General features: G+C 42.8%; 1 protein-coding gene across 2 annotated transcripts; it reads left to right on the top strand.

The window, feature by feature from the left end:
- Positions 1–12,737: 12,737 nt before the first annotated feature.
- On the top strand, positions 12,738–14,657 carry LOC147885145 (uncharacterized). Of its 2 annotated transcripts, XM_087397800.1 has the most exons (5): positions 12,738–12,967; positions 13,186–13,421; positions 13,523–13,902; positions 14,002–14,081; positions 14,195–14,657. In XM_087397800.1, exons 1-5 carry the CDS (start codon positions 12,873–12,875, stop codon positions 14,337–14,339), a joined length of 936 nt encoding a protein of 311 aa, XP_087253926.1. In that variant the 5' UTR covers positions 12,738–12,872; the 3' UTR covers positions 14,340–14,657. The 2 variants fall into 2 exon arrangements, with proteins under 2 accessions (XP_087253926.1, XP_087253925.1); XM_087397799.1 differs by having other exon boundaries at positions 13,523–14,081; positions 14,195–14,656.
- Positions 14,658–15,828: the final 1,171 nt, after the last annotated feature.

Genomic DNA, 15,828 nt, shown 5'->3' with positions numbered 1-15,828 from the left:
ATAAAGCCCTTGTTTGGTCTTGAAAGTTGTCTGGGTAGGGCATTATACATCTAGTAAGCCAAATGGGACAAGCTAGAATGTTGTTTGGTAATAAAAGGGTGAAATATTCAATTCATTGTGCTTATGAATATAGCTGGATGATTGTTGAATCCAAATGGGAGAACTAAAGATTCATAAAGCCCTTGTCTAGTCTTGGTTCCCTTATATAACCCCCTCCCTTACACTCACGTGGTACCATACGATAAACCCTAGTGGACCCCTCAGGCGAGAATTGCAAGATGTTCAGTAATATGTGAAAGAAAGCATATTTCCTCAAGGGTTAACTCCATAATAGAAGCTAAGATTCGTTACTTTTGGACACGCCTCCATAAGGATGTATATGAATGTCACCAATGGAACCTATCAGCTTAAGGATGTTGACAGCATGGTGATACACAGATGCACTAATGAGTATCACCTTTATTTCTTCTATGCTTAACCACCTTGAGGGCCACCAAACCCTCTTTGTCACTAGAGAGGATCTGCTAGGGAGGGAAAGATGTGATGCCAAAATTTAATATTTTTTATTTGGCATTGGTATTGCTTTCTTCTATGTTTGATAAGAGTTTGAGTATCAAGTGATAGCCTAGTGGCTCTCACTTATTTCTATTTTCTAAGATATTATATGGGATTGAGAGGATGAGTGGAATGGATCATTTTAAATACCATGTGTGTGAATGATTAATAACTTGCTATGGGGTGAGAGTTATTTGTGTATTGTTCTATAAGGAGTGATCATCGTAAGGGCTCTTCATGCACAAGAAAAAGGTTTCAAGACTCTGTATCTTGAGACCGCATTCTCTCTTGTCCCTTTTTCTTGAGTATATGCCATTGTAAATCTTAAGCTCATTGCCATATTGTTTTTCTAGGGTAGCAGACATTTGTTCCTTGTCATCTTTATCAGCAAATATGACTATGTTACATAGTCCCACTCTACCAATGGTGGTATGTAATATTCTGTCAAGGAGTTGACGAATGTCATCCGGTGATATTTCATAGACAAAGAAAAGCTGAGGCCTCTCCCAAGCAGTGTCATCGGACAAAAAGTCATTCAATGAAACTCCCTTGCACTCAACACTCTTTCCAGACTGTGAAATGATTTCATGTATGAAAAAAAATCCCTTGTTCAAAGTTTTTTCTTTTTTGAGAGTGTGCTTATTGATGACTTTTTGTGCATATGCATACACATTTTCTGGAATGTCACTTTCATAGAAGGAGTAATTTCAGATCCATCATCTTCTACCTTCACCCATTTATATGCCCAAGCCTTCTGTTTAGCTGACGGTAAAGCTGATGCCATCTGCCTCACAATGCTATGATCAATTTTACATTGGCTAATTGGAATATTTTTTTTCTACCAACAAATATTCAATTGCACTCTTTACTGCATCACGCTTGACCTGTTGGATGATGCAATCTTTCATGCAATGATCTTTATCCTTTTTGCCAAAAAACCATTCTTTGGACATTAATTTCTCTACATCAAGACTTGCGTATTTGTCTGGTAAGTTTCTTAAAGGCCTCCACATCCAAGCTGTCATCTCTTTTTTCTCAATCTTCTTTGCCTTGTCTTTAATCAATGATGGAGCCTCATATGTGACATCTCCTTTCTCACATGCAAGACACACGTCTTTGATCTGATGAAAAACTTCATCACTATGGAAAAGTATGCTTGTGTAGTCTTGATACCTATCCCTTACTGTCTTAAAGCTTGTAATCACCTCTGCTCTTTCCTGCTTTCCCCTTGGTACAATGGCACTCAAGCATGTGTAGAAGTCAACAAGGTTATCCGCTTCCACTTTAATTGTAGTTCTTTTGAGAGTGGTCACAGGAGAATGAAAAGTTCTCCATATGGTCCTAGCTTTGAGCAACATCTCTAAAGTGGAGGTGATTTTTCGTAGTGCATAAATGTCATGATTAAGTATTTTCGACTCAATCAAATTTTTTTTCTCGTTCTTGAAGATACAAATGCATGCAGAATAGTAGTGAAATTGAGGCACACTCGTGAAGGTTTGATAAGTAATTTCTCCTTTCTTGTATGCATCTCTAGAGCGCTCATTATAAGCATAGGCATAGTGCTGACCATCTATTGCCTCAAATGTGCAATGAGCTAAGAAATTTCTCTTGGCATCCTTTATATGTCATTCTGGATCATTCACTGAACTCTGTCCTTCTTGAAGTGAGGGAACTTGTTTTCCGAGGAACTTAGTGAATTGCATCTCCAAATCTATAGGCTGAGAGAAATTGATGGATTGACTATAATCTCCCACGACTGGCCAAAATGCTCTTGGACAGAGTACCAAATTAGAGGTCATCGTATCCGGTGACTTTAGCAGGGAAATCAATAGATCAGGGGGCTGCCATAGATTTAAGGAAGCTAATACTAACAGATTTGCAAAACCGTCTCTCTCACTCTCTCTCTCTCTCTCTCTCTATCTATCTTCTATATCTCCCTAAGATCCTTGATAAATCGCTACACAGATGATGATATTTGACAATACAAATCCCACCAAGCGTCTTCTCTTATAGTGGCAAGCCTTGCACCCAACTCACATCCTAGATCTCATGTACATACGAGAATTGTGCTGCTCGAGTAATATATAATATAATCTCTCTATCTCTTTGTCTCTGTCTCTCTCTGGTTTTGAAAAGAAATATAATAATTAAGGAGATTATTCATGAACTGGCCACATGGAGCAATGTATGTATGTATACACATACATATACATATCCCTATACCTATAGTTATTCCAGTACTTATATCTCTACCCAAAAAGAAATAAAAAGTAAATAAAAAGTATTATATATACATATACTTTTTTCCATCAATCAAAGCCTGAAAAATCTTTTCAGCATAGACAGTATCTAAGGTCTTGCTGTTGGTGAAGACACTTGCTTTGACCACCGTTGAAGCATGTATAACTTGAGTCTTCTGGCCCCATATATATCCTGGATCCTCATCTGTCACAGCCTCATTTGAGCAAAGATTTAGGTTCTTCATTGATAACATTTCTGCTTCTAGATCAGACTCCATTTCAAGACCCTCTGCATCCTCTTCATGTTCTTCCTCTTCTCTTCTTTGCCCTTTCTTTGTATATGAATGACCTCTTTTTCGAGTTATAGGACTTGGAACTATAGCTCGTGAAGTACTTGCCTTTTGCATTTGACGTCGAGGTTTATTTTTTAGGGGCTCTATGTGAACTGCTTTAGATTGCCCTACTTCTTCTTCTATTGCCTCAACTTCAAGTATACTTAAGGGCTTTACTTGTTCTGTTATTCCATCAACTTCATGAGTTACACCATCTAAGTGAGTAATACCATGAACAAGAGATGTGTGTGCATGTCCTATCTTATCTCTGATGCATGTCATGTCTCACTCAATTCAATTTCTATCTGAGATGCATGTGCATGTCTCGTATCATCTAATGCATGTCCTGTCTCCACCAATTCAATTCCTGTCTCAGATGTAGATCCCTTGTAAGCATCCACATGTACAAGACCCTTATCCAATGCTACAATGTGTTCTGTCTCATCCACTCTAGTTCCTCTCTCATTTGTATTACCATGAACCAGGTCTACATGGCGTATCTCATCACTTCCTTTCTCATGTGTGGATTCTTGCACCTTAGGTCCCTCCAATGAAGTTGAACCTTGTTCAATGACACCCTGAAAGTATTCAAGGATAATCTTTGACTGCATTTTTCTTGCTTCCTCAATGGGAAATTCCTCCCACACATGTTGGAGGATCTCCAATGCAGGAACCAATTTAGGAAATCTAGATGCTTTTGGCGGTGGCATCACAAAGTGCATTGCATCTTTCTTAGAAAGAAGAAACGATCTGTAACTGCTCATTCTTGACTTTGTGTAAATCATCATTATACTGCTATCTTTTTCAATTTTTATTCCTAGTAAGGTGCCCCCTTGAATCAAATTGCTCTTTGAGAAAGATACATTTAATGCCCATTCATCTTTCTCCAACTCTCTCTTTGTTATCACTAGAATGAGATTTCCTTTACTTAATACAAAGAACCATGCTTTCTTTGTTGTGTCAACAACAGTCCAGTTTGTGAAGTCCTTTGGGGCATAAATTCTTCCATTGTATTTCAGTGTCATACCATTAACAAATGCTGTAGCCTCAAGATCCATCCTATATTAAAGCACAACACAAATTTTAGGTACTTTGACAAACTACAATTACTTTGAAAAATCAAAAGTACAATGAGTCCCATTAATACACCTCAAATTTTTATTCTTCCCAATCGTATAAGTGTCAATTTCATGCTTTGGGAATAGCCTAAAAGGGTTAGAGCCAAAATGTGAAAAAAAATAAGGATTTACAATGATCTCTGAATACAAATTTGAAGTCTATCAGATATAAGTGCAAAATGCTCTCTCAACTCCCGCAACTGATATAAGTGTAAAATGCTCTGTCAACTCCCACAACTGGTACAAATATAATATGTTATGTCTAGTCCCTTAACTGATTCAATTGTAATCTGTCATGTCCACTGATACAACTTTCAATCATCTTGAAAGTTTTAAAACCTTAATCATTGCTTAAATGGTAGGGTTGTTGTGAGTGTGAAACCGAATGTGAACGAATGGACTGACTCCGATTAGGAACTAGTCGGGAAATTTTGAGCACGGCTTTGATTGGTTTTATTGGAGTTCTCTCCTCTAAGGACAAACTAATCTATGCTAATCTAGACTACACCAACCGTCGAAGCGAAGAAAAGCAAGAAATAATTTCTTTTCCATTGTTCTTTTTAATATCCTTAGGTTGCGAATTAAATGCAAAAAATAATCTATTTTCCATTCTTCTTTTTAATACAATCAGGGTGCGAGTTTGAAAAAGATAAAATTTATATTTTCAAAAACTAATTTACTTACAACTCATAAGAATTGAACATTCACATTAATAAGAAGTTAAAATCTTAATAAATTTGAATTTAAATAATAAAAACTACAAATTTAATTTGACTCCAAACCCTAAACCCTAAACTCAAACCCTAAACCCTAAACCCAAATCTCAAAACCCTAAACCCTAAACTCCCAAACCTTAAACCCTAACTCCCAAACCTTAAAACCCTAAAACCTAACCCCAAAACTCTAAACCCTAAACCCAAACCTCAAAACCATAAACCCTAAACCCTAAACCCAAAACCTCAAAACCCTAAACCCAAACTCCCAAACCCTAAACCCTAACCCCCAAATCCTAAACCCTAATCCCTAAACCCTGAATCCCAAAACCTAAACCCTAAACCCTAAACGCTAACCCCCAAATACTAAAGCCCTAAACACTAACCCTAAACCCAAACCCTAAATCGTAAACCCCTAATCCTTAACCCCAAACCCTAAGCCCTGACTTTGAAACCCTAAACCCTCATCCCCAAACCTTAAACCCAAACCCCCAAACTCTTTTTTCATTTAAATTATTTTAACTTAATTCACAATCATAAGAAGTTTAAACTTTGACAAAGTAAATTCTTATTAGTTTGAAATCACAAAATTTAAAATATAAATAAATTCAATTTAACTTAAAGTTTATGGAAAAATAAAGCAAAATTAAGAAAATAAGACTCAAATTTTTGAAATCACAAAATTTGAAATATAAATAAATTCAATTTACTTAAAGTTTATGAAAAAATAACGTAAAATTTAGAAAATAAGACTTAAAATAAAAAATTTAATATTTATCTAGAAGAATACATTAATTCTCCCTAAAAAAAATAAATTAAAGTAATAATAACGAATGTAAGTTAAACTACTTTTAAAATTTTAAAAAATATAATAAAATTAAAATTATATTCCAAAACAAAATGCATTTTTGTAAACTATATTTCAAAAAATTTAATTGAGAAATTAAACTAGTAAATTGAAAATGGAAGTGAAACTCATTTTAAATTCAAAAACAAAGGAAAATTTATAATTCAAGTTTCCACAAGTTTTCCTTTTCGCACACGTTTGTTTTTTCACACTTCTCAAGTTTCCACATGTTTGTCTTTTATCACAATTTTCAAGTTTCCACATGCTTATCTTTTCAAACACAAGGATTCATAGTTTTAAAAAAGGCGAGAAATTTGAAATTCAAGTTTCCACACGTTTCTCTTTTCAAACACCAAGGTTTATAGTTTTGTTTGTTTAAGTTTCGACTAAATCACACACCAATCTCCTCTAATATGCCTCATTGATCATAGCTCCCAAATTCTTCCATCAAAACAGCTCTCCTTTATCTCTCCTTGATCGTCGCCCACTCATTTCTCCTCCTCATTGGTAAGATTTTCTATCTCGATCGTACTTTCTCTTGTGCCCTCCCTCTCTAAATTTTCATCTCTCGTTCATCTCTCGTTCATCTCTCGTCAATCTCTCTCATCTCCTCTCTTCTTCTTCTCTCTCTCTCACACTAGTATGCTTCTCTCTTCTTCTTGTCTCTCTCTCTCTCACTCTAGTACGCTTCTCTCTCTCTCTCTCATCTCTCCTCTCCCTCTCTTTTTCTCTTCTCTCTCTCTCTTTCCTCTTCCCTCTAGTCTACGTTTCCTCTCATCTTTATTTACTCTCTCCCCTCCTCTTCATTTCCCCTCTCTCTCTCTCTCTCTCTCTCTCTCTCTCTCTCTCTCTCTCCCACTCTCTCCTCTCCTTTTCTCTCTCTCTCTCTTACTTGTGCTCCCCACTCTCTCCCCCCCTCTCTCTCTCTCCCTACTCTCTCTCTTCCCCCCTTTCTCTCTCACGTTGTGCTGCGGCAGTGTGCCCCTCACTCTCTCTCTCCCCCCTCTCTCTCGAGGCAGCGGCCCCCCCCTCTCTCTCTCTCTCTCCACTCTCTCTCTCTCCCCCCTCTCTCTTGCGGCAGCGACCTCCCCCCTCTCTCTCCCCACTCTCTCTCTCGCACGCTGTCGCAGTAGCGCATCCCTCACTCTCTCTCTCCCTCCCTCTCTCTCACGACAGCAGTCTCCCCCCCTCTCTCTCTCTCGTGCACTACTGCGGCAGCGCACCCCTCACTCTCTCACTCCCCTCTCTCTCTCGTGGGAGCGGCCTTCCCCTCCTCTCTCTCTCCCCCCCTCTCTCTCTCGCATGCTGTGCCCCTCACTCTCTCTCTCCCCCCTCTCTCGTGGCAGTGGCCTCCCCCCCCCTCTCTCTCTCCCCCCCCTCTCTCTCGCGTGCTGTCGTGGCAGCACGCCCCTCACTCTCTCTCTCTCCCCCTCTCTCTCGCGATAGCGACCTCACCCCCCTCTTTCTCTCCCCGCTCTCTCTCGCGTGCTGCCATGGCAACGTGCCCTCACACTCTCTCTCCCCATCCTCTCTCTCATGGCAGCAGCCTCCCCCCCTCTCTCTCTCTCCCCACTCTCTCTCTCCCCCCTCTCTCTCTTGCGCTATCATGGCAGTGGCCTCCCTCCCTCTCTCTCTCATCCCACTCTCTCTCGGCAGCGCGCCCCTCACTCTCTCTCTCCCCCCTCTCTCTCGCGGCAACAGACTCCCCCTCCTCTCTCTCTCCCCCCTCTCTCTCACGGCAATGGCCTCACCCCCCTCTCTCTCTCCCCCTCTCTCTTGTGAGCTGCCGCGGCAGTGCGCCCTCACACTCTCTCTCCCCCCTCCTCTCTCTCGTAGCAGTGGCCTCCCCCCCTCTCTCTCTCCCCACTCTCTCTCTCCCCCCCTCTCTCGCATTGCTGCGGCAGCAGCCTCCCCCCTCTCTCTCTCTCCCCACTCTCTCTCGATAGCGCGCCCCTCACACTCTCTCTCCCTCCCCTCTCTCTCTCGGCAGTGGCCTCCCCCCTCTCTCTCTCTCCCCGCTCTCTCTCTCCCCCCCTCTCTCTCTCTCGCTGTCGTGGCAGCGGCCTCCCCTCCCTCTCTCTCTCTCTCCCCACTATCTCTCGGTAGCGTGCCCCTCACTCTCTCTCTCCCCCCCTCTCTCTCGCGATAGCGGCCTCCCCCCCTCTCTCTCCCCCCTCTCTCTCGTGCGCTGCTGCGGTAGCGTGCCCCTCACACTCTTTCTCCCCCCTCTCTTTCACGGCACCCCTCACACACTCTCTCCCCCCCTCTCTCTCTCGTGCTACTGCGACAACAGACTCCCCCCCTCTCTCTCTCTCCCCCCCTCTGTCTCTCGTGCTGCTGTGGCAGCAGTAGCATACCCCTCTCTCCCTCTCCCTCTCTCTCTCCCCCCCCTCGTGTTGTGCCTCCCCCCTCTCTCTTGTGTCAACAGCCTCCCCCCCTCTCTCTCTCCCCCTCTCTCTCTCGCATGCTGCTGCAGCAGCGCGCCCCTCACTCTCTCTCCCCCCCTCTCTCTCGGGCAGTGGCCTCCCCCCCTCTCTCTCTCCCCCCCTCTATCTCTCGCACGCTGTCGCTGCTCTCCCCTCCCTCTCTCTCTCCCCCCTCTCTCTCGCGGCAGTGGCCTCCCCCCCTCTCTCTCTCCCCCCTCTCTCTCTCGCATACTGTCATAGCAGCGTGCCGTCACTCTCTCTCTCCCCCCTCTCTCTCGCAGCAGCGGCCTCCCCACCCTCTCTCTCTCTCTCCCCCCACTCTCTCTCTCCCCCCCTCTCTCTATCGCACACTGTCGTGATAGCGGCAGCATGCCCCTCTCTCTCTCCCCCTCTCTCTCTCCCCCCCTCGAGTTGTGCCTCCCCCCTCTCCCTCTCCCCCTCTCTCTCTCTTGCGTGCTGCAGCGTGTCCCTCTCCCTCCCCACTCTCTCCCTCGCGCTGTGTCTCCCTCCTCTCTCTCTCTCTCTCCCCATTCTCTCTCTCTGCCCCCCTCTCTCTCTCTTTTACCTCTCACCCTCTCTCTCTAAACGTCTCTCCTCCCTCTTTCTCTCTCTCTAAAAGTCTTTCCTCTCTCTCCCTCTCTCTTTCTCTCTCTCTCTCTCTTTTGCTGCCGAGGCAGTAAGACTCTCTCTCTTATAATCTCTCTCTAAAAGTCTTTCCTTCACTTTTCTCTCTGTAAGTTCTCTCTCTATAATAAAATTTCAAAGAATGCAAATTGCTACAATCTATGAAAGTGATCCAAATTCTATTTCACTTTAGAAGACTTGGCGAAGATAAGGTGGCGGTTATCATATCAAGGATTCTTAGTGCACATGTTGAGCTAAAGCATAAGTGTGGGGATATGGAAATCCTTGGAGATGTTATGCCCTATAATACTTCCAACAAAGCATTTATTACATGTCATCAGGAATACAAAGTACATATCTTTGGATTTTAGAGTGGGAGATATTTTACAAATGTTATCATTTGCAAATAAGAATGTAGCAGAAGGTCAAGTCTTGGGATTTGAACAAGTGGAACACTGGACATTTCCGCAGATGAGAATTCAAAAAGTTATTGATGATGGTATGGATGATAACTCAATGTCATTGGATGGTCCCTACTATGAGGTAGGTAAGGATTTGAGATGGACCATGCAATTTTTAAAGATTGGAAAGACTCGGCATGTGGTTTTTAATGATAAACATAATGTATACTACAACATCAAAGAATTGAAAGAATATGCCAATGTACCAAGCTCTATTCCTTCAGAGATGGATGATTCCAATGCACTCAACTATAGCACTGACGTCTTATCAGAAGTCGATGAGTTCATTGGTACCGAGAAAGAAAAATATTTCACAAGTGATGCCTTATCTGGGGTGGATGAGTTCATGCACATTGAGAAGTTGGGCAAAGATGTCAAAAGTGATATATTTTCAAGCATGGATGGCTTCATGGATACTGATAAAGTTCGTGGAGTCAAACCAAGTAACCATGGAATTATGGAAATCATGCACGATAGTATAATGAGTGATGTTCTCTCTGGAGTAGAGGAGTTTCAAGACGATGGAGTTATGAAATCCATTGAAAGTGCATCAATGAGGATGGTCTCTCAGGAATAGATGAGTTTGAAGATCATTCTGGACACTCTATCACCATTGACTATGGAGTTATGAACTCCATAGAAAGTGCATCAATGAGTGATGTTCTCTCAGGAATAGATGAGTTTGATATGGATCAAAATACAACAACATTACCTCGATTCGTTAACACTCCACCTAAGCTACAAGGCAAATACTTTTTAAAGACACATCTATGTGGAGTGTTAGTGCACGGATTTAAGCTTTTTGCAGACATATGGATTGATTCCTTGCATCTACATGATAGCAATCAAGTGGTAACATTCGTTATGAAGGCAATTCACAATGTGCATGCAAAAAAAGGTCGCCTACCATCAACTTTGAGAGTACAAACAGACAATTGCGAATGAGAGAATAAGAATGTACTCTTCTTTGCATTTTGCTCAATGCGAATCGCTCATAGAATCTTCAATGAGATTGAAGTTGGGTTTTTGTTGGTTGGGCACACACATGAGGATATCGATCAGGTATTTAGCACAGTTTCAAGAGAACTAAAACACAAGGACATGAAGACAATGGATGACTTAATAAGAAAATGTAGGAGGCAAGTTGGTGGCCGTAAGGAAGGAACAATATGCTCAATGGTTGAGAGGATGTATGATTGGAAGAGCTTTATTCTACCTTTCATACAAAAAGGTGGTGATGCCCTGATAGGTCATAGTGCTCCACACTATTTTCACTTTTTCTTAAAGGATGAAAAACCAGTGATGCAATGGCAACACTATTCTCTTGATACAAAATGGGAACTTGAAGAACCTTACTCTCTCGTAACTTTAATCCCGAGCAAAGAAATGCATCCAACATGGGCTCCTATAAAAGAATTCAGTGAGAAATCCAAAGGTGAAATAGAAGGCTTAAAAGCTTTTATTGCATACAAAGAGGAAATACTTTGGAGATTTCCTGATTGGAAGCCCTCTTAGAAGGAACACACTACTGTTATAATTAGCAAGACCTACCAATTGATAAAGGACCTTGCAAAAATGCGAGAAGATGATATTAAGCCAGAACGGCCTTTATTTTGGCCAAATGTTGGTAATGACTTGTGTCCAGCATGTGGTCTCTTTGAAAATGAGTTTGAATCGTTGCTCCCACGTCCATATTGTGGACCCAAGAAGAGAGAGTTTATGCCACAAATAGACATAGATGTCCATTGTTTTGTTGCAGTTCGACCATCGGATGATGAACATGAGAACGTGAAGTTTTGGGTTGCGAAAGTAGTTGACGTGAGCATGGATGACCAGGGGAGAGCTACAACATTTACAACGGTATGGTATGAGCCAAGGGGTAGGAAGGAGAACCAAGATAACAGACATTGTATAGTAGTTGTCTGAAAAAGGAATGGGTCCCAAACCATGAAGCAATTTCAAGACTTTCCATAGAGATAGTCATAGTATCCTGGAAATTAAGGTCAAAGAAAACAAAGAAGCACATGGGGTATGATGTAGAAGACAAAATAAAATTACCGCAACCAATTATTACGCACATTACAAAGTTCATAAAGATGCTTGCCCGGGAGGAAGTAGAAGGAGATAGCGCAAATGAAGAATGCCCATGATAACACCATTCAAATATCGAGAAAGAGTGAAGGTGGTGATGGTAGTCAGATGAGAGTGAATGAAGATGGCACCCAAGCGACATTCTGAACAAGCAAATGTTTGGATCGCTCATTTCTATGATCATGATAGAAAAGGACATTCAAACAAGCAAATGTTTAGATTGCCCATTTGTACTAAACTCATTGTAAAGGAAAAATTAAATTATTGAAAAGGCCACAGGAGATCCTTTGTACAAAGGCTCATTCAGAGCAATATTTGTTGTAAAACTTATGACATGATAATGTAAAATTGCAAGCATAGCTATTGCTATTTTTTGGAGTACAAAAGAGGCATCCATCATGTCTCATGTCTATATAAACCTTTTAATTTCTTGAATATTCAAGAGTGTTATAGTTTTCTGCATTGAAAGTAAAAAGAGTCTTACAGGTCTCTTATGTATACATTTTTAAAATGTTGTGAATCCTCAATAGCATGGTTTTTCATGGATTTAAAGTAATAACTCGGATTTTTTATTCTTATAAACAAGAAATACAAATTTAAGATTAATAGTAGTTTTTGCATTATTTGTACAACATTGTAGAGAGATATTTTAAAATGTATTATGTGAAAATGATAGTGCCAGAAAGTAAACTTTTGATTCTCGAATGATAGTTTCATAAAGTAAAGTTTTCATTTGGGAAGGATTTTAAGGAATAGTCCAAAAGTAGACATATGAGTCCAAAATTAATGAAATAAGTGTTATTTCTCAAGCAGATGATGATGCAAAACCATGAAGAATAGGGACCAAGTGCTCTGGCCTTGTCGTGGCGGTTCCTGCTTTTCAGGGGAGGGCTCAGAAACATTGTCTTTCATGGCATCCCACCAATGTTGGTTGGAAGGTGCCGAGAAGGGGCCTCTGACACCTCGCAGAGCGGAGGAACTCTAGAGGTTAAAGAGGTAGGCCAATTTGAAGGACTAAAAATCGGGGCCATTTACCACCTAATCCGAATCCTTCCGTGCACATTGTAGATACCAGAGGGGAGTGGTGACGGCTCAGAAGAGTATCCAACTTTACCTATACCCATGAACTACAAGGAAAGATTTCAATCAGCAACAACGAGCTACTTTGGCATTACATGCACGCAGCGAAGTTGAAGCTATGGCGGGACAAATAAGCGTTTGGGGGGGGGGGGGAGAGAGAGAGAGAGAGGGAGGAAAAACTAGTATGATGGATAGAGGGGGGGAAGTGGAAGAGCACTAAGGCTACAACTACTAGGTACACGTTGTCGTGAATATCCCAAACGTTCAATATCTACTGCACAAATTCGAGCTTTGCTGCTGCAGCAGCAGCATCATCATCTTCTTCTTCTTCATCGCAGCTGCCCTCAAAGTTCAAACTCTCTCGCTTGATTACTTCTCCTCCCTTATGGCCTTCCCACGTCCCTCCCTCCTCCTCCTCTTCTTCTCCCTTTCCCTCTCCCTCTCCCTCTCCTCCTCCTTCTCCCCTCCTCCCGGCAACAGGTGATATATCGCTCTTCCCTTAGACCCCCTTCTCAGCCCTTCCTCCGCCCAATTCTGCTTTCAATTGTTCTCTCTTTTGCTTTCCTTTCTCCTTCTTCATCTGCTCGCTTTATCCTTTAATATGCTCCATTCCTTACGAGTCCCCAATCTTCACCTGTGCATGCAAATGATTTTACAAGAGTTTTCTACGCTTACTCTTCTCTTTCTTTGCCTTGCAGCCTCGCCATCCGAACCAAAACCCTCAACGCCCACCAATTCTATCGCTGCGTCGATGGCGAGTGGCTTCCCAGGTCCGCATACGCTACGCTAGTAGACTTTTATAATTCCAACGCGGTTGTCGGCACCTACGTCCTTGTTAGAAACCCGAGTGCTCCAAAATATGTGGGGAGTTGGACGCTTCTCAACAGCGCTGGCGACCAAGCGGAGTCCGGATTCTCTAACAGTACTGTCGGTGGTAGGAATTCCTTCGACTTTGCTTGCCCCTCGTCTCTCTTAGTTCCTTCATCCCTCAACAAGATTTCACCGAATGCTAATGATTGATCAATTCGATTTCAGCGAAGCAAATTGCAAAAGTACCACCTGCTAGCCCACAGGATCTGCCTGATTTCTTAGCCCTGGCGAGCATGCATCAATACGAGGGGGCAGCTTCTCAGGTTTCCTATGTTGCGCGGATCAACAGCAAAGGTGGCGTACCGGTAGACGTTGGCTACTGTGAGTGGGAGAACAAGTTCATCAAGCTTCCCTTCGAAGCTGAATTTCACTTTTGGAAACAGGATGTGGTGCCCCCCAGCACACCCAACACCTTGGCCGTGTCCTCCAGCCGACCAATTCAAGGCTTCTTTGGAAGCGGCGTCTTGAGTTATATCTATGACGGAAAGCAGTGGAACCTCAAAAATGTCGTTGCCAAGATGTATGATGTTCCCGGAGGCACTCAGGTGGGTGCCTATTTCACCAGGTCAGTTCCAGATTATATGGGTGGATCCTTCTGCTGGCAAGTTTTCAATCCCAATGGCTTCGAACTTGTTGGAAAGCAGGCCTGCCCCCCGGTTCAGGTTGCTCCAGGGAGTCTACCATGGTCTTTGAACGTTGTGACAAGCAGCAGCAATGGCACTACGTAAGTCTTTTCCCATTTCAAAATGGATCATGTATCGACTCGATTCTGCATTGTTTTGCATGTATCGAGACGAATCTAATCGTTCTTGCGATGTTTTCCTGCTGTGCCGGCAGGCCCATGTTTGGTCCATACGCCTACGTACAAACGGTGTCGACAACGGGAGGTCTTCCTCCTTCCCAAACAGCTTGGAAGCCGAAAGTGGGGCAAGTTTGGAAGGCCGCTTTCACGGCAATTTACTGGTTTTACTGTAAATTCTAAGTTCAGTTGGATGCAAGGTCTCAGTTTGATATTAAATGGTCGACGAAATCTCGCAGACAGAAATGTTGAACAATTCTGTTGAGTAGATATCAGTGCTCGACTCTACACAAACTTTACAAGTAGTAGCCCAGCCTTGTGGAGGTGACTCCTCGACATCTCCATTAGAAAATACGAGTGAGGCGCACCTGTCTGGAGCGTGTATCAAGAAAAAGACGCTTGTTCTGGCAACAGTTTGTTAAATTTTTCTTCTATCTAGAATGAAGCCCACTTTGAATAAAATACCATGGTCAAGCTGTTCTTATTAGTCACTGTACATTTTAGCCAATGTCCTGTAGCTTTCAATGGCCGCGCAAGAGCGGCGATGAATCGTAGGTCGCCACGGCGGTCGTCTTGTTTGTAAATTTTATAATGAGAAGGATCGGGGAATCGAGTTTGTGTAAGTCCAATCAATCGCGAATGGATCGAGCTTATCTCACCAAATTCGCCGAGTTCAGTCGAATCAGATGATTCAGATCGATATTCCAAAGAATCGTCACGCTGAGGGGATGTATAGTGCGCACTCTTAAGTGGAGATGGCGTGTATTTCGTTGTATACGGAGGATGAAACTTCTGTCGAAAAGCAGTACTGCTGGAGTTTCATTTGATCGAAACAGTAGAGTACCAAGCGTTACAGGCTAAAGCGAGGTTTATTCATCCGTCCCGTCCCTTGGGTGTCTTCCACGTCCCCTGGCGTAACCTCGTGTCGTCGCGTCAGTTTGTTCGCATAGTGTGACATGTCTTTTGTCTAGCTCGAAGCCTCTCGTGAACGAGTCACGAATCGCCACAGAATCGCCATCGCTGCAACAGCCATTTTGTACATCAATGCTAATGTAGATCATGGGATTGGCGGAGGAGGAAATTCTGCCGAGAATATCCGAACGTGCAACGCACACGTAAACAATACAACTCAAACAGATGCAGAAATTCAGATCACCACAACAAGGAGTGCGCGTTTGGCGATCTGGATTCTGGAAGGTCAGATTGGCGGTGTGGGCATGATGTCGGAGGCCGGATCTGAGCTCCCGAACGCAATCAATGCAATTGTGGGGCCTTGGCTTCTCGCAACGAACAATATTTTTCACTGGACGTGCTGCGCTCGTTCTTTCCATTTCCGTTGCGAGCCACCGAAAATCCGCCGCACTTCGATTTTGGCACCGAAAATGGCTTACGTCCGCTGAGATTTGTTTTTGTTTTTCGAAAAGCTGCGATTATATTAAAATGGATGAAAAGAAAAAGATTACTCGTCCGCTGAGATTTGGCAACGACTCCTGTGAACTCTCCATAGCCACCAGCTGCCCATGCCTTGCTCCATGGCTCTCTCATCTCCGAAATAAATGCGCCTACCCATCCTAACCATTAAAAATAGGTGATTTCTTCTCCACTATCGTATGCATCTGAAGAGTGGCTCAATCAGAGGCGTGAGGATGCCTCACAACTCCCAATTCTGCTC

The sequence above is a fragment of the Dipteris shenzhenensis genome, chromosome 26, assembly GCF_047967505.1.
Source record: "Dipteris shenzhenensis isolate YYH24624 ecotype China chromosome 26, Dip_SZ_1.0, whole genome shotgun sequence".
NCBI classification, from domain to species: Eukaryota; Viridiplantae; Streptophyta; class Polypodiopsida; order Gleicheniales; family Dipteridaceae; genus Dipteris; species Dipteris shenzhenensis.
The sequence above is the reverse complement of the archived record's forward strand: the minus strand, read 5'-3'. Positions and strand labels throughout refer to the sequence as shown.